General features: G+C 41.1%; 1 protein-coding gene across 5 annotated transcripts; it reads left to right on the top strand.

Annotated features, from left to right (window-relative positions):
• Window positions 1–695: 695 nt before the first annotated feature.
• Window positions 696–24,468, top strand: IFNGR1 (interferon gamma receptor 1). Of its 5 annotated transcripts, none has more exons than XM_061130172.1 (8): window positions 696–956; window positions 12,635–12,749; window positions 13,407–13,570; window positions 14,987–15,159; window positions 17,027–17,213; window positions 20,664–20,735; window positions 21,474–21,601; window positions 23,390–24,468. In XM_061130172.1, exons 1-8 carry the CDS (start codon window positions 770–772, stop codon window positions 23,936–23,938), a joined length of 1,575 nt encoding a protein of 524 aa, XP_060986155.1. In that variant the 5' UTR covers window positions 696–769; the 3' UTR covers window positions 23,939–24,468. The 5 variants fall into 5 exon arrangements, with proteins under 5 accessions (XP_060986155.1, XP_060986154.1, XP_060986156.1 ...); XM_061130171.1 differs by having other exon boundaries at window positions 696–983; XM_061130175.1 differs by lacking the exon at window positions 696–956 and adding an exon at window positions 3,244–3,267.
• The last annotated feature ends 1,579 nt before the right edge of the window (window positions 24,469–26,047 follow it).

The raw sequence follows: 26,047 nt of genomic DNA, 5'->3' as shown, positions 1-26,047 counted from the left end.
TCAAATTCCCAGAGGCATTGATGCCAAAGGCTAATACGTGGTAAAGGAAGAATTATGGCTAGGTTGTGGCTTAGAACAAAGTTCTGCAATCCTCAGTTCAGTTCAGTCGCTCAGTCGCGTCCAACTCTTTGCGACCCCATGGACTGCAGCATGCCAGGCCTCCCCGTCCATCACCAACTCCCGGAGTTAACTCAAACTCATGTCCATTGAGTCGGTGATGCCATCCAGCCATCTCATCCTCTGTCGCCCCCTTCTCCTGCCCCCAATCCCTCCCAGCATCAGGGTCTTTTCGAATGAGTCAGCTCTTCGCATGAGATGGCCAAAGTATTGGAGTTTCAGCTTCAGCATCAGTCCTTCCAATGAACACCCAGGACTGATCCTAGCAATCCTAGAACACTGCAAAAAAGGGGAAGATGAATTACAGCAAGTAGTGCCAAGCTTAAAGAACATAACATTTGGACCCAAGGTGCTCACAAACGGGTGAGCCAAGATCGCCACCACAGACTGCCGTGCCCCAACGCCGACCTTCCACAGAGGCGGCCTCTCTTTGACTTCCCTCTGTATTCCAGCTCGCCTACCTCATTCAACCTCCTAGGCCACCTTCGCCTCCCCTCACCGGCCCTAATTACCCACGCAGGCCGCCCTCCCCGCCCAGGCCCCGCCTCCCGGCCCTGGCCCCGCCTCCCAGCCCGCTGGCCGCCCAGTCCTGGTCTCGGCCTCGCTGTCCGCGCCCCACTTTCCCGTCCACGCCCCGCCTCCCGCTGGAGGGATGGTCCGCGGCGGAGGAAGTGACGTAAGACCCCAGCCCGAGGTCCGCGCGGGTGTACACCCGCGGTGGTGCTGGGCAGCACCAGCGTTAGTCCGGAGCAGCATGGCTCTCCTCTCTTTCCTTGTACCGGTCTTGCTGGCCAGAAGCTGGGCTGAGATGAGCGCCGCGAATCCGGAGCTATCCTCTGGTACTGTCGCTCGCGGCAGGGCCGCAGGTGGGTGGGGACGGGGAAGGAGGGAGCCCCACCGGCCAGGAAGCCCCGCCCGGGGTGGGGGCCGCGCCCACGTCGGTCCTCGACGCCGGGCGGCTTCGGGTCTTAAGGGGGCGGCCGCCGGGAAGGTGACGCCGAGTCTCCGCGGTTTGCAGCCTTCAGTTCCCTTTTTCTGGCCTCTTCCGCGGTTGCCGAAACAAAACGCGTTCTCTTAATTCGATTTTAAATAAGTGAGTTACCTAGTGAGCAGTGGCACACCGTGGCCCCGAATCCTTAGACCTTCTTTCGCCCGCTGAGAATTATTAAAAGGCAGTTAAGCGGCCGTCTTACGTGCGAGTCTGCAAGTGGTTCGGGGCACGTACTCTCGAGTCCGTCTGTCAGGCAGTAGGTCTCTTGGCAGACCTCAGTTCCTTCTTTATCTCCGCCTGCTTAAAGAGATTTCCCAGGAAACGTTTTTCTAAAGCTCAGTGTAGTGCTAATTAGGAGCTCCGGTGAAATCAGTGAACTCTTTCTGCAAAAGGGGCAAACCTAGATTATCTGAAAGCGGGGCATTCTTGAGCGTTTCCTCTGTGTGCGCGGTTAGCAGCTGCCTGGAAGGGGTCAGGGCGACCCCCCCTCCTTTACCCTTGGCGAACTCTGGGTCTGCACCTGTGTGTGACTTCCTCTGTGACACTTGTTAGATGCGGTGCCTTCATATCCCGCCCTCCTTTGGCTTGCTCTTTAGAAGCCAAGCAAACAAATAGTTGAGTCATTCCTTGGAAGAGACTTTGCGCCATTTGTGTTGGAAATGCAAAAATAACTTCAGTTTTTGCCATCAAGAATCCTGATGGTATAGCTAACAGCTATTGGGCACTGTTGTAAGTTCTTATCACCTCATTTCCCAGACGTCCTGTAAAGTAGATGCTGTTCTATCTCTCATTTATGGATGAGAAATTGAGGCATGGAATCTGCTAAATTGCTGCTATTCACTGGGAAGCTTGGCAGTTGGGTTCCAGAGTCCGAAGTACTTAGTTCTGCCCTCTGCCATTACTAGGGCAAATTGGTCACCCATACGGGCAGTTACAGTCCATTATGATAAGAGCTAGAACTTACATATAGTTTACTGGAAAGCAAGAGATGGGTGCCTGACTCAGCAGGGGAATCAGGAAAGATTTCACTGAGAAGGTGACCTCAGAGTTGGAGATGGAGGTGCAAAGAGACTTGTGTGTGCAGAGGAAGGGCTCTGATGCAGCAGGTTGAATTTGTGGAATAATTTAAGCATTTTGGGGTTCGATCCCTGGGTCAAGAAGGGAATGGCAACCCAGGCCAGTATTCTTGCCTGGAGAATTCCATGGACAGAGGAGCCTGGAGGGCTACAGTCTGTGGGGTCTCAAAAGAGTTAGATACTACTGAGCAACTAAACAACAACAGCAAAATTGTTGTTTAGGAACCAGTTGGTTGGTCGGAACTAATGAATGAAGTGCCTTGTCGTGTGTAACAGCAAAGGACAGAAACACAGCTTCGGCTCACTTCGACAAAAAGAGGAGTTTATTGGCTGAGACAGTCCAAACCAGAGTTAAAACAGAAATGTAGAGGTGTTGGCTGAACCAGAAACTCAAAGTGCCAAGACCCTCCATTTTTTATCACTGACTTTGACTGTTGGCAGCCTTCTCTACTTGGCAGGAATCATGGATGTTGACAGGCTTTTGGATCTTGACATCTTGCAGCTTCCTCCACCCTCGCAAAACCCCAGAAGAATGCTCCGATTTGCCCAGCTTGGGTCAGGTGCCAGCTATGGGAAGGGTACCGTTGCAGGTGGTAACAGTAGGAGAATCCCAGGAGGCAGAGCCATAATGTTGCTGAAAGAAGTACAGGTGCTGAGCCAACGAAATAATAGGCTCACTCTTGCTCAAATCAGTGAGCAGCCATGGGATTATTTTCAGGAGATCGGTGATTTTATGCAGGATCAGATACGCCGTTTAGAAAGACCATTCAACTTAGAGGATAGTTTTTAGATAGATTCAAAGGAGGGAGGCCACATAGGAGGCTGCTACTTAAGGCTGGGAGAAGACAGTGGTAAGTTTAAATGGAAAAGAAGAAATGAGAATACAGAGTCAGCATAACTTCGGGATGACTGGATGTGGGAAGAGAGGAAGACAGTGACTGAGGTTCCTGGCTAGGGCAGAACAAGAAGCCCTTCCTTCTGAGCCTGGAGCCGTCCTGGCCATGGGCCTCTTGTGACTACACAGTCCCTGTATCCTTGATGCCAGCCCTGGGAGGAAGATTGCCTACCTTTCTCCATAGGAAGGTCTGTGGCCGTCTGTACTTTAGCATTGTATAACCACAGGTGTCCGCTACCTTTTTCCAGTTTGTTCTTCCACTCGGTATTATCTGAAGAGCAGACCGCTTTAAAACAGGAGTGGGGCTCTTAACTCACCTTCTCCACTTGATTATTAGCTGTTCATTCTCTGACTTTAGGTAATGCTCTGCGTGTGTTGAGAGTTTTCATTACTTTAGATTCTATATGTATTTCAGAGATGCAGAATACTTAAATCAGTGCATTTCAATTATATTTATTGGAGAGGGTATTAATTGTTTTCATTTTATTCTGATTCATGATTTATATGGGTTTTTGAAAGATCCACATTTTGGTTCTATACAAAAGAAAACCTAAAGAACTCAAGAGAAATAACCCCTCTAAAGACTGAGCTAAATGGATAATTAATAGCTCCATTTTAATTGGACAAAGAATCAAAATGAAAGATGAGCCAGAATTAAATGAGTTCCTGACAAAAAGGAATCAGTTACTTGTAATTTTCTTATTAAGGGAGTGTCTTTGTTTTAGATTATCCCAATACTAGATATCCATTTCAATCATATCCATTCTAAATAAATAATTTAGTATATTGTTCAGATTTTTGGTGACTGTCTTGTAATTGTGATAGTATAATAAATTAGGCAAAATTACTTGAAGCAAATGATTATGAAGTCATCAGAAAACAATTATCTCTAGTTTCTGTTTATATTTTTTCCCCACTTTTAGTAAACTATCACAAGAATGCTTACACAGCTTTTATTAATTAAAATCAACGAAACTTTGCACACTGTCAAGTCTTTGAGTAGCTTCTCTAAGCTTTTTTTTTTTTTGCCCCGCCCCCCCCGCTCTTTTCGGTAAAAAGATGTAAATGCCTCCCTTCTAGGATGGTTGTGGTGTTTAACTGAGATCATGCATAACAAAGTTGAGCTCATAGCTTGTCCAGTAAATGTTTCATATATGTTGGTGACTCATTAAATTATGTGCGTCATTTTCACAAATATATTTTTTAAATATTGCATTATTTTAGTTGTGAATGAGAAATTGTGTGAGCTTTAAAAACAAGCTCATCCAGATCAGTATGAGAAATTTAAGCTCTGTGACTAACTCCTTCCAACTTTTTCCCAGTCTTCCTAAGACTGAAAAGTCCTGTTTAATTTTTTCTGTTCCTAAACTGCTTCTCAACTTAGAGTGAATCAGCCCAAAAGAGAATTAGTCTTGAGAAATGAGTTCTCTCAGGGACTAGGTGGACCTGGTTCAAATAGAATTTTATTGGCATGCCAAGCAAACCCAACTAGACGAGATTGAATAAACAGGAACAATAATACAGCCCTGCATTTCAGGTCAGAAAAGTGGCTGGGAAGAAGTTTATTGGATAAGCCTTAATTTGGTTGTGGTTTCTGCGAAAGACCTGGGGGGTTTTAGTTCGTTACAAATTTAGTGTAAGCCACGATTTGATGGAATCATCTCTTCAGAAAAGTATTTCATTCACAGCAGTTACATTACTTCTGGGCCCTACATTTTAAGGAAGAGAGAGTGAGTGATCTGCAGACAGGAGGAAGAGAAGACTGCAGGGACACTAGAGGTCTTGACACAGCTAAGGAACTCTGGAAGGTGAAACAGACCTGAAATATTTTAATGAACTCGCTTGAACCCTTAGTTCTAACACCCTTTTTACGAAGGTACAAGGAAATAATAGAAGGAATTTTAAATAGGATAATTTTTCCTTTCGTTTCACAAAGTGATAGAATTCCTTTCAAAGCCCCCCAATATTTAAATGTTTCAGTTTTAAAACTTTTATGAACGCTTGAAACACCATGTGCAAGAATTCTTAAATGTCTTTATTCGGCTTAAATGTAAAGGATGGTGCTATCAATATTTGCTAAGAGAAGAAGTTGGAAAGCACTAAGAAAAAGCTATTTTATCAGCATCGTAAAACCATTCAGTAGATAGATCATAATCATAAATATATTCTGAAAAGAATGCAGAAGTCTTAATGTTTTTCCCTTTTTCTGCCTGGATTTCTCATGCCATTTCTTGTTTTGCTGTGTAAGAAGAAGCCTTTGTGAAAATGTCCATAACCCCACATCTTTAACATGAGGAAGTTGTTAGATATTTTGATAAGTTGCTCACTCAGAAAAGAGTCTGGATGCTTTAAGTTAGAGAGTTTGTTTTTGAGTTGCAGTGTCAGATGACTTTGAATCCTCCAAAACAATTTATTCACTGGCCACTGTCTCCTTGACCTCTTTATGCTTCTCAGCTTGTCCTTCCCCGAGAGAGGTTGTGAGCAGATAGTCGAACGGTGTCTGTGGAGGGCAGAGCTGTGTTTTACATTTAGATGTACACAGCTTTTGGGGCTTTCCAGATGGCTCAGTGATAAAGAATGCGCCTGCAGTGCAAGAGATGCCGATTTGATCCCTGGGTTGGAAGATCCCCTGAAGGAGGAAATGGCAACCACTCCTGTATTCTTGCCTAGAATATCCTATGGACAGAGGAGCGTGGTGGGCCACAGTCCATGGGGTCGCAGAGTCAGATACGATTGACCATGCTCACACGCGCTCACACAGTTTTTTTTGTCTTACACAATGCTATTGTGTAAAAATCAGTGAACTGCTGTGACTGTCCGTCTTTCGGTCGAGGCACAGATGCTTTCAGAGGCTTCGGGATGGAGCATAGGAGGCTGCCCGCACCCCTGTAACTGTCCCTGCAGAGGAAATCTGGAGGTGTCTGTAATGGTTTGCTTCCCCCTCCGCTGCCTTTGCCAGCGATGATCATAAGGCTGTCCTAGCTGCTGCTTTAGGGGCTTCAGTGACACCTCTGTTGCCCCATCTAGTGGCAGGGCTTCAGCACGTGCTGAACTTCATTTGTCTTTTCTATCCTTTCCCTTGCTGTTTTTTCGTATCCTTGCTCTTTTTTTCATATCTTATCACCAGGAAACAGTCCATTAGTAACCAGATCTCTCCTTTTTATCTGCGTTGTAATTAGAATGTTATGAAAAGTGATTCTTCTCTCGTTTGTTTGGTTTTGTTTAATCTTCAGCTGCTAGTTCTAGAGGAGTTTGGAGAAGCAGATCTTGAAAAAAAAGAGCTGAACTTGACTGTGGGTCATATGCAGATAATAATGCTACAAGTAACTCTGAACCCATTTCCAAAAACAACATGTGTTACAGAAAACTTCTGGGCATTTTTAAGAGATGGGGAAATCTGTAAGATGATCTTATTTCATGAGATACTCCTTTAACTTCACACTCTTGCTATTTCTACACATATTTTTATTGACATAGAGTGCATTTATTATGAATAGAAGTTAGCTGTAAGCCTCAATTATTTTAAGCTGATTATGTAGTCATTTAAACTTTAGGTTACAAAATTCTGAAACTTAAGGAGAAAACTACTCATGTCTACTTTATCATGTGATTTTGGCAAAGATGACAAAAGCAGATGTCTGATCACCACATGGTTTCTCTTCTGGTAGCATTAAAACCACAGGTTATATCCTTTGATGTAAATATTCAAAAGTCTCTTCTATAATCTAGTAGTAATTTCTGTGTTTTAGAATCCATTGAAACCTGTTTTCCTACTACCTGTCTTGATTGCTTTGAAAGCTGTGATTTAAGTCTTTGTCCTAGTCTAATCATGCCATGCTTTTACTTAAATTTTGGGAAATATTTGATTCACTCTAAAGACAAATGCAACAGAAGTCTACTGCTGTTTGTATTTCATAATGTATGATTCAGTAACCTCTTCTTAAATATAAATGCACTGTTTTATATTCTAGTATATAGTTTATTTCTATATGCCTTTTCCTCAAATGCAGAAACTAATTTCAGATTGGGTACATACATATTCCTACTGGGAATAATTTTTTAACAGGGACTTAAAAGGAAGTGAAGGACTTGTCTTTACTGGAAACTGTGAGAGGATCCTTGTTACATAGTGGCAGGAAATTTACCACCACCATCACCTTTAATAGCAGGGAAAGTGGGAAGTGTGCCTGGTGAACCCAGTGATCTAGCAGAGGAAGTTTCCGGGCAGATTGAAGGTGCCGTGTCGTGTCTTTTTATTTCTTACTGCAAAGTACAAGATTAGAGAGAGTAATCAAGAGAAGGACTGTTAAAAGAAACCAGTACCTGATGGTTTGTAAATTCTCAGCTACTAACTGCAGTCACGAAATTAAAAGACATTTGCTCCTTGGAAGAAAAGCTATGACAAACCTAAGCAGTGTATTAAAAAGCAGAGACATCGCTTTGCCGACAAAGGTCAGTATAGTCAAGGTTATGGTTTCTCCAGCAGTCATGTATGGATGCGAGAGTTGGACCATAAAGAAGGCTGAGCACCAAAGAATTGATGCTTTTGAAGTGTGATGTTGGAGAAGACTCTTGAGAGTCCCTTGGACTGAAAGGAGATCAAACCAGTCAATCCTAAAGGAAATCAACCCTGAATTTTCATTGGGAGGACTGATGCTGAAGCTTCAATACGTTGGCCACCTGATGTGAGGAGCAGACTCATTGGAAAAGACCCTGATGCTGGGACAGATTGAAGGCAAAGGAGAGGGGGGTGACAGGATGAGATGGTTGGATGGCATCACCAACAATGGACCTGAGGTTTGAGCAAACTCAGGGAGATAGTGAAGGACAGGAAAGCCTGGAGTGCTGTAGTCCATGGAGTCACAAAAAGTTGGACACAACTTTGAGACTGAACAAAAGCAGCAAAAGATGTTAAAATTAAGAAATGGCATCTGAGGGATGTTCTGATTTATTATGAGTTTTCTTAGCATTAGGTTTCTTATGTAGTTGCAAAATTATGTGTGTGATTGATATTTGATATTAATGTTGAATTGACCATAGAGGGGGATGCCTTTATTTCCTTCTCAACCATAGAGCATGAGCTGTTTGAGACAGGCTGCTTCATGAAGTTGAGGTGTGAACAAACCATGGAAGAAGGAGCCCAGCTGAGGAGGGCTCAGGCCACCCTGCTGTGTATGGCCACGGGAACTCGACTAACACCAGGGCTAAATCTGGCAAGTCCAGTGCTTCCTGACTACCTGTAAGAAAATTGCTTAGAGAACCAGCGATGATAGGTACCAAGAGCCATCAACGTTATTCCAGAAAGGAAAAGTAGAAAAATGCTGTCTGATCACTGGCTACAGGTCAAAGGGCATGTTGAGTATTTGAACATGAGACATCTTTCCAACTTCATAATCTCAACCTTTAGGTACAAATTGTTCTACTACTTTGGTGAATAATATGGAAGTTAGAGATTTCGGCAGACACCAAGGCTATTTGCTGAGCAGGAAGTGTAAAATGTATTAGTTTATCAAAAGAAATTGTTTGCCTTTTATTTTTTATTGAAGTATAGTTCATTTTCAGTATTAGTTTCAGGTGTATAACAGTGATTCAGTATTTTTAAATTATACTCCATTTAAAGTCATTAATATCAACTATATTCCTTGTGCTGTACAGTGTATTCTTGTAGCTTATTTATTTTAGACATAGTAGTTTGTGTCTCTTGGTCCCCTACTCCTCTATTACTCCTACCACACCACTGGTAACCACTGGTTTGTTCTCTGTATTTGTGACCCTGTTTCTTTTTTGATACAGTCATCCATTTGTTTTTAGATTGCACATATAAGTGATAATATACAGTGTTTGTCTTTCTGTGACTTTTTTCACTAACCATAATACAGTTTAGGTCCAAACATGTTGCTGCAAATGGCAGAATCTCATGCATTTTTTGTGACTGAGTAATATTCCACTATGTATGTGTGTATATGTGTGTGTGTGTGTATGTATTATAGATACACAAACACTGTATCTTCTTTACGCATTCATCCATTGATGGGCACTTGAGTTGCTTCCATATATTGGCTTTTGTAAATAATGATGCTGTGAACACTGGAGTACATGTATCTTTTCAAGTTAGTGTTTTTGTTTTCTTCAGATATATGTATATATCGAGGAGTGCAATTGTTGGACCATACGGTAGTTCTGTCTTTAGTTTTTGAGGAACTTTCATACGGTTGTCCATAGTGGCTGCACTGATTTACATTCCCACCAAGAGTGTGTACTAGAGTTTCCTTTTCCCCACATGCTTGCCAACATTTGTTATTTATAGACTTCGATGATAGCCATTCTGACAGGTGTGGGGTGGTTTTGTATTCCATTCTTTATTTAAATTAATTTTCCTCCTAAATAAAAATGATTCCTAAAATTATGATAAGGCAGGGTTTCTCAGTGTTTAGCACTGATGGTGTTTTGGGCTGCCAAAATGTGGAGGGCTGTCTTGTGTATTACAGGATATCAGCAACATCCCCAGCTTTTGTCCCTTAGATGCGAGTAAAACCCCACCACCATGCCGTTAAGAGAACTGAACTGTCTCTAGACAGTGCCATATATCCCTAGGGGACATATCACCTCTTGCGGAAAACCACTGATATAAAGGGAAAAATAATGAAAAAGAGGGTGGGGGGTATGGCAATAGAATCACACTGTCCTTGAATGCTTCCTAGGTGGCTGAGCAGTAAAGAATCTGCCTGCCAGTACAAGAGACATGGGTTTGACCCCTGGGTCAGGAAGATCCCCTGGAGGAGGAAATGACAACCGACTCCAGGATTCTTGCCTGGAGAATCCCATGGACAGAGGAGCCTGAAGGGCTACAGCGCATGTGGTTGCAAAAAGTCAGACGTGACTTAGTGACTAAGCATGCAGGCACACACTGTATTTTTTTACCTAAATAACTCTTGATCTGTGTTCTGCTCTGAAACAATAATGCAGGTGCTAAATAATTATAAATTAAGACAGTATACCAGTTTGGCTTCAAATATTGGAATTTTTGTTTTGGGAAAAAATATAGTAGGTGTTTTCTTCAACAGTAAGCAAATATCCTATGTATGTAAAATTAACCCCTCGCTTGACAGGTGAGGGATTCTGAAACAACTCTTTAGTAATATAGCAAGAAAAGAACCCAGATTTCTTAAGGTCCAACCCAGGGAATATATTTCTTATTAGAACAGTCTACTCGGTATAAGGCTACTGGGTATAGGGCTTCCCTACTGGCTCAGTGGTGACGAATCCTCCAGCACAGAAGATGCGGGTTTGATCCCTGGGTCAGGAAGATCCCCTGGAGGAGGAACTGGCAACCCACTCCAGTATTGCCTGAAAAATCCCATGGACAGAGGAGTCTGGCGGACTGCGGTCTATGGGGTCACAAAAAGTCAGACACAACTTAGCAAATAAACAATAAACAATTTGGTATAAATCTAAGTGATTATCATTATTATCTGGAATATATTTTTAAAAAGTGTAAACTTTTGGCTCTCTTTGAGGTTTTTAGGGTGACAAATTATGTTTGGAAGCCACTGCACCTGACCACATTGCTATTCATTTATTTATTTTAGCTGTACAAGCAAATCATGTTTGGTGGAGTTTTCTAGATAGGTAGGATTGAATGCTGTTACATTTCAGGTCATATTGCTAACACTGTACCTTCATGTTTGTTCACAAAGACGGGCAAGAAAGGAGGGAGAGAGAGAAAAGGAGGAAGGGAGGTGTGTGTTCAGTTTGCTGTGGGGTGGTGGACAATAACCATTTACACCCAGCAGGGGAAAAAATGGCAGCTTTTAGTAACTAGATAATGGTTGTGGTCGAGTTTGGTTATAAGATGTTAAAGTAACTTCTGCCTATTTTCTTGTGTGACACTTGCACATCTTACCAACGGACATTTTCTAAAATGGTTTAAAAGAGCAAAGGCAGGAGGAAATATAGGGTATGTTTTGAAAAAAGTCCTGTACCCCTCAGAGAGCAAAATGCTGATGAAACTGGAATGCTTGATGGCCCCGTCAGGCAGCCGTTCGGTATCTATCGCTGTGCTGGAGAAAAGGCAGTGAAGGTGTGTAACAGTGCTGAGTGGAGGGCTGAGAGCCCAGGGAGCACTTCAGGGTGAAAGTGACCCTCCCACTTGTGGCCAGTTCTTCTCTAGACATTGAATACAATCTTTGGTACCAGATATAGAAAATTCTAGTGATTAAACAAATTGAGGATTAGTATTGCAGTGCAATTATAATTGTGCAATTACTGATAAAAACTCCTAAAACATTCTAGGAATGTGTTGCTCATACTATATTACTATTTTTTTTAAGTCAATTGTGTTTTATTTTTACTGTGGTAAAATATGTATAATGTAAAATTTGCCATTTTACTTATTATAAACGTGCAGTCCAGTAGCATTAAGTACATTAACATTGTTGTACAGCCAGCACTCCATCTCTAGAACTTTTCATCATCCCATATTGAAACTGTGTACCCATTAAACATTAACTCCCCATTGTCTTTTACCCCCCGCCCCGCCGCCCACCCCTGATAACCACCATTCTAGTCTCTGTCTCAATGTATTTGATTATTTTGTATGCTTCATATTAGTGGAATCATACAGTATTTGTCCTTTTGTATTTAACTTATTTTGATTAGCATAAAGTCTTGAAGGATCATCCACGTTGCAACAGGTATCAGTATCGTTGTGTCCCTTTGTAAGGCTGAGTAACATTCCATTATATGTATATGCCACATTTTTTATTGTGGTACTAACACTTAACATGAGATCTACACTCATAACAAAATTTTAAATACGGCAATTGTTGTTGTTCAGTCACTAAGTCGTGTACAACTCTTTTCAACCCCATGGACTGCATGCAGCACGCCAAGCTCAGCTGTCCTTCACTACCTTCTGGAGTTTGCTCAAACTCATGTCCATTGAGTCGGTGATGCCATCCAACCATCTCATCCTCTGCCACTCCCTTCTGCTGCCTTCAGTCTTTCCCAGCATCAGAGTTTTTTCCAGTGAATCAGCTCTTCACATCAGATGGCTGAAGTATTGGAGCTTCAGCTTCAGCATCAGTCCTTTCAATGAATATTCAGGACTGATTTCCTGTAGCCTTGACTGGCTTAATCTTCCTGCTGTCCAAGGGACTCTCAAGAGTCTTCCTATAAGTAAACAATACAGTTTTGTTAATTATAGGCACAAGGGTATACAGCAGATATCTAGAACTTACTAATCTTGTATGCCTACTTTTATACCCGTGGGACACCAGTTCCACATTTCCCCTTCCCTCCACCCCCTGGTAACCACCATTGTTCATACTATATTTGTGTGTCCCTTATATCACAATGTTGGTTCACTAATTTAAAATGAATTAGAATGCTTCTGTACATTCTTCAATAAAATTAATTTTTAGAAATACTTAATTTAAATAAATTTACTATCCTGGTGAAATCTTCAAGTGCATATTTGGCTTCTTACATTAAGGTTTTGTAATGTTAATGTTTGTTGCTCACTATGATCTTTCTTACTTTTTGCATCTCTTGTAGTGCCACCACCAACCAATGTTACAATACAAGCCTACAACTTGAACACTGTTATATTTTGGGGCTACCCTATTACGCTACAGAGGCCTATGTTTACCGTACAAGTGATGAACTATGGGTGAGTGTCACTTTTATCTTTTTATACTCTTTTTGCCTAGGTCCTTGCACATCTCATAACTGATTCTTCCATCATCATTCCTTCCCATGTGGCAGAACTTCCTGAACTGCTTAATGACTTCCAGATGTAATAAGGATGCAAATTAGTTCTTTTCAGAATATTTCCTGCCTCTTCGTTGTTCTTCCTGTCAGATTTAAGGTAGAGGAGTAGGACTAACTTCTGACATGTTAAGGCATGACGAATGAAGCTTACAGTTCTGTTAAAAACAGCAAAGTCGTCTTACTTCCTATAGTGTATGTATGAAGTAGAAAGAAAAATTTCAACAAAATTTTTGACAAGTGTCAGGAGTTATTATAATATGTTGGATTCTATAAGTTATGACTGTTAAATGGACTCTGCATTTGTTTAAAGAACAGATTTTTTAAAATTACATGTGGAATGTGGTTTATAGAGGCCTTATGAATTGAGCCTCTTTATTGTAAATGATTTTATAGATCTTCTAATCAAAGAGTAAATATTTCCCACTTTATCTCGCTTCTTCCTCCTGTCCTTACTCATCTCTGTCTGCCAGCTCCATGCCGTGAATGAACAGCAAGGCACAGACAAAGACGGTTTATGTGTTAACAGTAAAAGTTACCTTTGTGTTCTTTATTTTAGGGACGGGAAATGGATTGATGCCTGCAATACTTCCAATCATTCTTGTAATATCTTTTCTATAATTAATGATCCATCAAGTTCTCTCTGGGCTAGAGTTAAGGCCAGGGTTGGACGAGAAGAATCTGTCTATGCACAGTCCAAAGAATTTATTTTATGCAGAGAAGGTGAGTAGAATGTATACATGTCTGAATTTTAATTTCATTTGTGTCTTCTGTATATATTTGCTTTTATAAGCAGTTGCTAAAAATTACCACAATGCCCTCAGGAACATTTGGAGGAATTTAGGGAGTTCCTGTCTTCTCTTCGCCCAAGCCCCACAGAATAGGGCTGAGAGGTGCCCGTCACTTTGCCCTTCTCAACCGTTACACTCCCACCCCACGCAGGTATGGATCCGTGCTGTCCGTTTGATCGCCACACCCGCTTCCCCTCTGTCTTCTGTCATTTCCTCCCCAGGTTCCGTTCGCTGAGGACTGTGAGAACTGCTCTCAGTCTTCCCCTCAAGGGCTCTGGCAATGCAACACATTAAATTTAACGTTTTTAATTTAACACATTAAAAATGTTACAGCTCTATAATCTCTTCAATCACAGTGATTTTTCAGTTCTTCATGCTTCTGACATCCCATTCCCATGATCTGCCTGATCTTCGTTGTCACCTCAAGCTCCAGACTCTTCAGCGCCCATTCTTCTTTTCTGGCTCACATCCTACCCTGTAGCTCTCATATCGCCGCCCATGGGTAAGAGAAGTCTGTAGTCAGCTGGTTCCTTCCCAGTCTTGTAGCTCTTTAATGCCTCGCCTTCTAGCTTCTCTTTCTTCCTTGTTCAGCTTCCATGCTTCATGACTTCAACAACTGCCTGAGTTCTGCTCCTTCCTTTTGGTTTGTGCTTACTTCATCTCTTCTAGAAGCCCTGCCTCTACCTGTCCTTGAAGTAGTTTCATTCCCCAGAGTCCACGCTTCTCCTGATAATTATACTATCTGTTATGTCAGATTTTTCCCACACAGATTTATCAAGGTCATACTATGTGCCAGAAGGTATGCTAGGCTCTAAAAACAGACATAGTAGGTATGCAGTAAATATGTGAAGAATAGATAAATGGTTCACCTACAAAGTTCCAGACATCAAAGACATAATAATAAACATTATGGAATCCGTGAATAGCTAGTTCTGATTTTCGTAGTAAAAATTAAATGTATTTTGCAAACTTGTATGGAGTCTTCATGCCACGTGTCCATAGGCACTGGAAATACAAAAAGTTTTGATGAGGATTCAAAGATAATTACAATGCCTTTTCTGAAATGTGTTTTAATAACCATGTTCTGTTTTCTGTTTAATAATTTTTAATCTACAGAATCAAAGGAAAGATAACTTCATAGAGCTTCTTTTATGTCAAGATTCATTAAGGACAGTTAAAATATATTCTAGGTGTTTGTGGAATGATTTAAATGCAGTCCTGCTTTAGATCAATAGCAACAAAAAGAGTAGGTTGATGGATTGAGTTTGGTACTGTTAGGTAATATGCTGTGGATCACAGTTCCAAGGCTGATAGAAATTGTACTTCTTTTTTGTTCTCCACCCCCCAGGGAAAGTTGGACCACCTAAACTGGGTATCAGAAAGAAAGAAAACCAAATCATTGTTGATATATTTCACCCTTTAATTACTGTAAATGGAAAAGAGCCAGAAGCTATGTATGATGATGAAAATGCTTGTTACACATTCACATACACTGTGTTCGTGAGCGTCAATGGAAGTGAGGTATGTGTTTCTATCTCATCTTTTTCTACATTGAAATTTTCCTGTTGTTTTATATGTGGTAAGATGAAAGTGGAATGTTTGTGAATATTCAGTCACTACTCATGGCTCATCAGTTTTAGTAAGAAAAAAAGAAATATATGTTGAAGGGAATCCGTCCTGGAGTTAATCTTTAACACTGGCCCGGTGAAAACATTTTAAGTTTTTTCTTCGCCTCTTTTAACAGTGTGGTTCTAATCTAGACTATTAACCTGTGTATCTCCGTTTCTCCACCGGTAAGGTGAGGATAGCTTTAATCTTTCCTTCCGCATTGGTAGTGACGTGAAGTAATACGAAGCTCTCATTGGAATCCCTGTCTTTGAAAGAAGCAGCTACCGGGACTCCTGTAGGACATGATCACACCCCGGCTCTGACGTGCAGACCCCACTTTGACTAGAATTTTCCTGTTCCGGCCCCTCTCCACGGCACTGCCGGTCCTTCCTTAACCGAGTTTGTCAAGCACATGCCTGCTGCCTTTTAGGCCCTCGGAGCGGCAAGGCGGGCCGGGCGGCCGGGCGGGGCAGTAGTGATTTCCAGCGGGTGGCCGGGCCTCACTGGGAAGCGTTACTGGAGCCGGGCCTCGGGGAGTTAGGAGGTGAGCTCCTGGGTGTCCTGGGCGGGGAGAGTGTTTCAGGCAGGGCCTGGCAGAGGCGCCCAGGCCCGTGACGGGGCGGCACGGCCGGGCAGAGCGCTGGGGCCGCTGGCCTTGGAGGGCTCACTGGGGGCCGCTCCTCTTGAGGCGGTGGAGAGACCTGACTCTTGTTACTGAGTCGTCATGCCTCGTGGAGAGATGTTAGGAGAAGGACACCTGATTGAGGTTGTGAGGCATCACTGGTTGCCCGCTGAGTTGTCTTTCTGAAGTGCGTATCTGACCACATTACTTCACTGCTTAAAACCCTTTAACAAGCCCCACTAGGTAGAAAATCTTGTCTAAGTTCTCTTCCGTGGCACGGCCCCCTTGCCTTCATGACATGGCCTCTTGCGTCCTTTCCGCTGCGCGTCCCCCCTGCCTTCAGCTTCGTTTCCGTGTGTGCTCTGCCGACCTGCTTGCTGTTCTTGGTCTCCTGCGGGTACCTTGCTCTCTGGCAGAACGCCCTTCTCCACCTTGGAGAATTTCTGTTTGTTCTTCAGTGTTCAGCTGGCAAGCCAGTTCCACTTCGAAGTCTTTTCTGACCCCATGGACTGTTTCCCCTTCTGTGGTCTGGTTATTGCTCATTTCCTAGAGTGGGGCTCTCTCTTACAGTCCTCATCACTCACTCGCATTTCTTTCTTGTGTCTCTGGTACACTCTATCATGAGTTACTGGAAGTCAGGCACCACTTCTTACCTTTGTGTCCTCAGGCCATAGCACAGTGATCCGGGCACTGTGGCTGGTTGAATGAATAATAAGCTCCCAGAGATTGCTTCAGTCCCGTCCATGTGTTACTGCTGAGAGATGCTCCGGCAGGATGCCTGGGTTATTCTTCCTATGAGATGCTCATCTCTCTCACCAGTTAAGTTTCAGGCACTATAGAAATAGGACCAGTGAGCATTTGTTGGTTTGGCAGCTAACACTGAACATTCCTGCTATTTGAGCTTTTATATTCATAATCTATATTTTAACTTTTAAACTTATGATCTCTCTAAAGAACATTATAACGGATTTATGGCATCATGCTGTGTTGAAGTAACAGATTGACTTACTGTTTGAATATCAACACTATTTTTAGACATGTCAGCACTCATCATGTCTATGTTTTTCTTCAAATGTTTGACCAGGATAAGTATGGTGATTTTTTTTTCCCCAAATTAAAAGGTGCCATGCATTTTCTTTGTTTTCTTCTTCTGTCCAGACCCCAGATAAAATGTACACAAAGGAAGAGGATTGTAACGAGACTCAATGCTTCTTAAACATTCCTGTGTCCTCGCTGAATTCTAAGTACTGTGTTTCAGCAGAAGGAGTCTCAGAATCATGGGATGTTACAACTGAGAAGTCTGAGGAACTCTGTATTACCTTTTCTGATGATAGCAACACAGAAGGTAAGTTGTTACCATTTTTTCCTAAATATAGGGTTTAGGTTTAGTCACTAAGTAGTGTTTGATTCCCTTGGGACCCTGTGGATGAAGCCCAGCAGGCTCCTCTGTCCCTGGGATTTCCCAGGCAAGAACACTGAAGTGGACATTCTCCAGGGGATATTCCCGACCCTGGGATCTAATACACATCTCCTGCATTGGCAGGTGCATTCTTTACCACTGAGTCACCAGGGAAACCCAGTATAAGGAGTGATCACTAAAATGGTAATGTGAAAAAAGTTGATTTTTAATTTCAGTACATCTCTGCTCTTTTCAAAAAATATTTAGTAGTTCCATTCCTCAAAAGTTTAAAATTAAAAATAAGGCCATTTTTCAGTCTTAAAAGATACAGAACAACCAATTTAGAAAGCCATGTGATGACCTTTGACCCAGGAAAGAAAAAATGTAACACATAAAGCTGTGTGCATAAATTTCTGCATTTCAGGATTATGGGTAAGGACATACATCAGTTTGTTACTCTAATATAGCAGGATGTTATATATTCATTAAAATATTCTTCCTGGGGACAGTAATTTTATAAACTAAAAAGCAGGAATGTGCACTGACTAAAATTGTGTTACCTGTGAACTGGACAACCACTGAAAATTAACATCTAAAAATAAAGATTGGTTTAAATCATAGATTATGGGTCATTTTTATAACACATTTTTAAAATAAATGTTTTCATTTTATTATTATTTTCTTTAACAAGCATTCTCATTTGGCAGGTACCTTAACAAAACTTGGGGCTTATTTTTGATGTTACAAAATTTAAATGTTCATTATAGATAATCTTTAAAGTATAAAAAGCCAGAAGGAAAGAAAAACTGTAGTTCTGCCATCCAAATGAATACTGTTACTCACCGTTTGGTGGGGTTTTTTCCATCCTATTTTTTCTTTTTCTTTGTAGCCATGATCATACTATAGTACAAATACATCATAGTATATGAGGCTTCCCAGGTGACTCAGTGGTAAAGAATCTGCCTGCTAGTACAGAAGACACAGGAGACGTGGGTTTGGCCCTGGGTCAGGAAGATCTTCTGGAGTAGGAAATGGCAACCCACTCCAGTATTCTTGGCTGGAAAATCCCATGGACAGAGGAGCTTGGCGGACTATATGTAGTCCGTGGGGTCACAAAGAGTTGGACACAGCAGATGCACACACGCTAAGCATATGCTATAAATATTTTTTCATTTTATTTTACATACTTTATTAATAGTATTTTTAATATCTTTAAAACATTTTATTATGAAGATCATATTTGAAGTGAAGTGAGAGTCTCTCAGTCGTGTCCAACTCTTTGTGAACCCATGGACTATACAGTCTGTGGAATTCTCCAGGCCAGAATACTGGAGTGGGTAGCCTTTCCCTTCTCCAGGGGATCTTCCCAACCCAGGTATCAAACCCGGGTCTCCCACATTGCAGGCATATTCTTTACCAGCTGAGCCACAAGGGAAGCCCAAAGATCATATTTAATGTTTCTCAATTTTTGGATTACCTTGTCAGTTTGTCTTTATAAATCATACTTTGATGACTGTCTTTGGGTGTGTGTGTGTGTGTATTTTACGTTGTTCAAGTGTTTTTAGAATATATTTCCTAGGTTAAAAATGTACAAAAAATGTTGCAAATTTCTTTTCGAAGAATGAAAATCTAGCCTGAAGAATCAGACCAAACACTTAAAATGAATACTGAAAACTTTTAGGCCATCATGTGAGGATTTCAAATAGATAACTTAAAATGATGCAGTGCATTTAATATCCGTTTGTGTTATGCTGTTTTGAGTAAGAAAATGCATAAAGTTTGAAGTAATGCAAATACCCCAGATTTATTTTAAGAAAGAGAAATCCTGAGTCACACACCGGACTCACAGGTGGTGCCCAGTGGCACCTCCGTGGCTCATAGGCAGGCAGCCTTCTCTGCCTGTCCGCGCCAGTGCTTCTGAGCAGGGAGCTGTGTTGCTTATGTGGTTATTTTATCTTTTCCTATTGTAAAAAATGTTTTCGTGTCCTCTAACGGGTGTGATACAGGCATTTATTTTAGTAACTTCCAGAGTTACCCTTTTTAGTTTCTTGTTGGAGTATGACTGCTGTTAGTTTCTGCGGTACAACATGGAATGAGCCACGTGTGTGCATATATCCCCCCCGCCCCTGTCCCGGCCAGGCAGGTTATCACAGAGCATCAGGCTGAGCTTCCTGTGCTGTATGGCACGTTCCCACCGGCTGTCTGTTTCACACATGGCCTGTGTATGCCAGTCCGACTCTCCCAGTCTGTCCCACCCGCTCCCCTCCACGTCCGCATGTCTGTTCTCCACGTTTTCATCTCTCTTCCTACTGTGGAAATAGGTTCATCTGTACCATTTTTCTAGATTCCACATACATGCGTGGTTAACGTACAATCCTTGTTCTGACTGCACTCTACATGACACATTCTAGTTCCATCCACATCTCTACAAATTACCCAAGTTCATTCCTTTTTTATGGCCGAGTAATATTCCATTGTAACTGCTTACCACATCTTTATCCATTCCTCTGTTGATGGACATATAGATTGTTCCTGTGTCCTGGCTATTGTAAATAGTGCTGCAGTCAACATTGGGGCACACATGTCCTTTTTTAAAATTTTCTTGTTTTTTTTAATTGAAGGATAATTGCTGTATGGAATTTTGTTGTTTTCCGCCCAACCTGAGCATGAATCAGCCACAGGTATACCTAAGTCCCCTCCCTCCCATCTCCCGCCCCACCACACCCGTCTGGGTTGATATGGAGCCCCTGTGTGAGTTTCCTGAGCCATACAGCAAATACCCACTGGCTCTCTATTTTACATACGGCAATGTAAGTTTCCATGTTACTCTGTCCATACGTCTCACTTTTGAATTACGGTCTTTCAGGGTATATGCCCAGTAGTGGAATCGCTGGGTTGTATGGTAGTTCTGTTTTTAAGGAACCTCCATACTGTTTGCCACAGTAACTGTATCGGTTAACATTCCCACCAACAGTGCAAGAGGGTTCCCTTTTCTCCACGTGCTCCCCAGCATTTATTGTTTGAGAATTTTTTGATGATGGCCATTCTCACTGGTGCGAGGTGATAACCTCATTGTAGTTTTGATTTACATTTCTCTTACAATTAGTGATGTTGAGCATCTTTTCTTGTGCTCTTGACCACCTGTATGTCTTTGGAGAAATGTCTGTTTAGGTCTTCCACCCATTTTTTGATTGAGCTGTTTTGGTTTTTTTTTTAGATTTTGAGTTCCGTGAGCTGTTTATATATTTTAGAGATTAATCCTTTTTCCTTTGCTTTGCAAATATTTTGTGCCTTTCTATCTTTCTGTCTTGTTTATGGTTTTCTTTGCCATACAGAAGCTTTTAAGTTTCATTAGGTCCCATGTGTTTATTTTTGTTTCTATTTTCATTACTCTAGGAGATGGGTCAAAAAAGATCTTGCTGTCAGAGTTATTATTTCAAAGAAGTAACTTTGGAATAGAAATTAAAGGTAATAAAATGCTGTGAAGGATGGCAAACACCACCACAGCATGTAGAGCACTGTTAATTTGAAGAGAGGACCGGAAAAAAAAATTGAAGATTGTGCTGTGAAAATACAAAACAGCATCAGAGAAAAATATACAGTCGTGATTACAGGTGTTTATACTCGGAAACAAACCTTCCCTGTTTTATATTGTTATTTATATCTGGTTTACATTCAAAGGGACTTTATTCATGTACAGCTTGCCTGTATCTGTATGTGTTTGTGTCCATCTGTGTATTTTATTAAGTTTTTTGTAATCTTTAACTAAATAATAAAATGTAACAATTCAGAAGAGTGGGACTAAAAGACATTCAGTTTGTTTTAAGAGTTACAGACATTGCCAGAGTTTATTTCTAAAGAGATATATTTAAATTTTTTTTGTTCTTTTTGCCTTTTCAACTGAGAGAAACACCCTGTATTGGGGGCTGTAAGGAAATTGTTATGGAAAAGTCATTTTAGCCACACTGTATGACAGTATAGTTGCAGAAAGTTTAGAATCTGAAAGCTGCGAAGAATCCCATGTTGATACCTTGGACAGGTACTTAATTTTTTACTCATGTCTTCTGACTTCTGTGTCAGTGTTCTTTAAAACTCTGACCGTATTAATTACCGGATATGTAAATCCACTGCGACTCTCTAACTATTTGATGGATCTAGCACTGTTTGATTACAATTCTAATTTGTGATTTTTTTCCCTTTTCGTAGATCCTGTTTGGATTCCTGTTGTTGCTGCTTTAGTTCTCTTTCTTGTATTTGCTCTGGTAGTTGCATGTTGTATCTTTAAGAAGCTGAATCCAATTAAGCCAGAAGGCACCAAGTTACCCAAATCCTTGGTAATATATTTAGATATTTTTTCCTTTATTTATTTATAGTTGGCTCTTGAACAACATGGATTTGCACTACACAGGGCCACGTCAGTATTTTTTTTAGTGAATATATTGGAAATTTTTTTGGAGATTAGTGACAGTTTGAAAAAAACTCACCATATAGCCTAGAAGTATTGAAAAACTTAAGTGAAAAAATGTATAAAATGCATGTAAATATAATACACAGGGTATGTGTTAATCGACCATTTATGTTATTGGTAGGTTCTGGCCAATAGCAGACTCTTAGTAGTTAAGTTTTTAGAGTCAAAAGTCACATGTAGATTTTCTGACTGCAAGAGAGGCTCAATGCGCCTCACCCTTGTATTGCTCAAGGGTGAACTGGATCCTAAAATGTTAATTTAAACCTTTTTGATAATTCTTTGAATTTGTTTTTTAAAGTAGAATGATGCTCAGCTGCTCACCTGTCATAAATCAGTCAATCTCCCACATACCCAAAACCACTTATTTTTTTAACTATGCACCGGGTGCTTTTTTATGTGAGGGACAGAGGCATAGTTAGGCCTAAGTGTTCAGGAGCTTAAAGTCAAGTGGGAAAAGATACGGACTCAGTGGTTGTCCAGTGCGATCTGAGGTTCGAAGATCGAGCTTTATGTACATGCCAGTGAGGACTTGGTCCATCTTTGCGGGGTTGGGTTAGTCATGGCTTCTCCAGGGGCAGTGATAGCTAAGCAGTCTTGAGAGGCAGAGAGGAGTTCATCCAGGTACCGAGGGACAGTGTGTGCTAAGGCCCACTGTCAGTAAGGTGTGGCTTTCGAAAACCTGTGAATACAGAAATGCTTCATGGTAATTGAAGTGTAGAAGGAAAGATGACCAACAGTGAGTCTAAACTAGAAGGTTGACATTTTAATGCCTAACATTTAAAAGTATGATGAAAAGAACATTTAAAGGTGTCAGAATGATAACTATTTAAGTCAAATATGACAGGAATCATACCTGTGATATGTAAAGGGCATGTTTAAATTTGTTATGGAAACACTGTCTTTAAGTAGAGGGGATAAGAATTGTCAACAGTTAGCAGACAATTCACATATGAATTATTAACTACTAGTGGTTAAGCACAAATGAGGCTAGCAGTATGCTATTTTACACCTACTAGAGAAGGAAAAATAAACCTGAATATCCATTAGTCCCTTGTAATAAAAGTAGTGTATGCTGGCAAAAAAAGAAATTTTAGCCCTGAGGAGTTGATACGTATGCATTGGGTGTACAAAGTAGCAGCATCCTAAGCATGCCACACTCTAAAAAATTAATCCTTAAAAAGATAGTTTCATAATAAAAAGGTGTATAAAAATATTAACTTCAGCATGTTCTATAAATAGTAAATGTTCAAACACCTTAACACTTAGTATTAGATAAATGATTTCATCATCAGTATAAAATTATTGACCCTATGAAAATTGGACTATAAAGACAAATGGTGAAACATTACATAGAATAAGGAACTGTACTCTTATTACAAATGTAATGTGCGTGCTTGTCTAAGGTAGCACACAAAAAGCAACATATGTTGGTGAGATAGTGACTTTCTAAAAACTTGTTTTTAATCTTAATGGTGTTTCCATTAAAAAGAAAGAAAAGGCAATTATCAGACTCTATTCCACTGTTATCCTAAATATGCCAATGAGTGATATACTTAGTTACCCTCTATCCCTTTTAGACCTTTTTTTAAATTCTTTTTTTTGAGGATAAGCACTTAACTTTAATAATTATAATCACTGATTTCTCTTCCTTTAGCTGTCTGTGGTGAAAAATGCCTCTTCAGAGGCAAGATTGGATTCAAAAGTTATATCACCCATCACCTACCAGCCAATTACCGTAGAAAATGAGCAGCTGTCCCCAGGGACCATTTCAAGCGTGCACACTGAGGACGATCCCGGAAAAGTGGAACACGGAGACCTTTCTAGTGAAATGGAAATGGTGACCATTGAGGAAAATATTTCTGACTTGGTCCCGTGTAGCCCTCTGACCCCAGAGAGGGAGGGTTCTGTCCACGCAAACAGCAGCCAGTCTGAGCCCTGCAGCGTCACTCTGAATGCCTATCACTCCAGAGACGGCTCTGATAGCGGCCTGGTGGTGTCGGACAACTGCTCCAGCTCAGAATTTCCCCCAAGTAATAAAACTGAAGTGAAGACTGAAGGACAAGACTTCCTAACGCTGAGAAACACCACCACCTCCTTTGGTTATGATAAACCACATGTGTTAGTGGACCTGCTTGTGGATGAAGGTGGTAAAGAGTCCTTGATTGGTTATAGACTTACAGCAGACTCCAGAGAGTTTTCATGAGATCAACCGAGGTCACAGACTGGGAAGGATCTGCTTTTCCTGAGGAGCTTTTCCACTTATATTCCGTGAACAGATCCATGATTTCAGAAATTGCGCCGTCTTGATAGAAATCAGATGGAGTGTCATGGTTTAGATAAAAGTGTAAACAGCCTGTTTGGACTTGTCACTTGTGGTCTGAAAACTGCAGTCTCTGTAAAAAAGAAAAAGCCATTGTCACATGTGAACCTTTGCATCTACATGTTAATAGTAAACATAACCCTGCTTCCTATAGGTGTTAACTCCGGGGTCCTTTCTAACCACTTTAGGAGATGATAAGAATTGTTTTTCTTTTCGTGCCTCAGCATGGTATTTGTTTTTGGAAGTCTATGTATATACTTTCAGCAGAAAAACGCACTTAAAATTGCATTGAAATCAATAGTATTAAATAGAATGTATAAGTAAAAACATGTATGTATATTTTTATGAAATGTTATAGGGATTTTTTTAATAACTTTTTAAATAACTTTAAAATTCATTTTTGTTTTCATTTATTCTGGGATGTGTTTTATTCATTCTCTTGTTTCTATCCATTAATATTATAGAATCATTTTCTAATTATTCATGTCTTTAAAACCATCCTAAAAATAGCCTAATCTTTAAAAATGGTCCTTTTGTATCTATATCTTAATATTTAGCAATCAGTGTGCAGAACACGCACAAGGAAAACCAAAAGTTTATATTACACAGAAGTTTGGGGAATTACTAAGAGGATAGGAATTTTAAGACTCAAATTAATTAACTCACCCCCAAAAATGTTAAATGCAAATTACATGAGTAAGTTAACAAGCCATGGAAAAAGCGTATTTCTTCTCACCTGAAAGTGCAGATTAGGTTGTGGAGGGCTCCCTGCCTCGCCCAGCTCGGGCCTCTGCTCACGAGCCACCTGCTCGGCAGACCCTCCCCGCCTCCGCTGGCGGCAGCATCTTGCTGCCCGGCTCTCACCCTGCCCCCTGCTGATCCTTGCCTGAGAAAGCAAGTCATGTGTCTGCCTCCACATGTAGAGGCTAGGATGTCAGCTCTCTTGAGAGGAAGAATTTTCTAATCCCCTGTCATATTTCCAGAATTTAGTGTTGTAGCCATGCGTTCTGGGAAACAAACTCACTCAGAAGGACAATGCAGATAGTGGAGTGCAGTTTATTACACTGGTGGGCCCAAGGCAGAGTCTCCTCTTAGCCAGGGACCCCGAACAGCATTTGTGAAAACCTTTTATACCCAATGTGTACGTGTCCGAACCCACCACCCCAAATTCCTTGAGAGTTACATAAACTAAGGAAAGGTAAATAAAATCCCAATAACCCCATCACTCATGTGCCATGTGCTCAGACAGTTAAACAATTAGCCAATAATCAATAAGCCCGAGGTTACACTCCAATAGGTACAGAAAAATTTATGGCCTGTCTGGAGGAAGGGGTGATTAGTGTATGTATTCTCTTAGGCGATGAGTAACCTGGATACGATCTTCAAGGTTCCCCTGTCCGGAGGGAGACTTACCCTTCTATTGTCGTTTCCATAGACACTAAACCCAGAGTTCAGAGTCCACTGGAGAGGTGGCTGAGCATGATCAGCATGAACAGGCCTAAGATGGAGTCCAGGCCCTATGAAGTCCTTCTTCATTAGGACAGTGCCTGCAAGTGTTAACAGCAAGTGTTCAGTAAATACTTGTTGATGAAATGAGTTGTCTACACAATCACTTCTATTTGGCTTATGATTATGTCCATGTCAATTTTACTCCTTTTGCAGCAAAATGTGTGTGTGTGTTGTGTGTGTGTATAGAGAGAGAAGTGGTCTGTTTTTGTGATTCCAGAAAAATTGAAAACTTTTGCAAAATCACAAATTCTTGCAAGCAAGAACTGAGTCAAAATCTGGAATAAACGTGTGGGATTAAAGTCATGATAAGCTAGACACGTTACAAAACTAACATAACTTCTTTTTTCATATAATTTTATTTATTTTTGGCTGTGCTGCATCTTTGCTGCTGTACTCGGGCTTTATCTAGTTGAGGTGAGCAGGGGCTACTCTTTATTGCAGTGCTTCTCATTGCTGTGGCTTCTCTTGTGGGGCTTGGGCTCT

Source organism: Dama dama, chromosome 26 (assembly GCF_033118175.1).
Source record: "Dama dama isolate Ldn47 chromosome 26, ASM3311817v1, whole genome shotgun sequence".
Lineage (NCBI taxonomy): Eukaryota > Metazoa > Chordata > Mammalia > Artiodactyla > Cervidae > Dama > Dama dama.
This window is presented reverse-complemented; position numbering and strand designations above follow the sequence as displayed.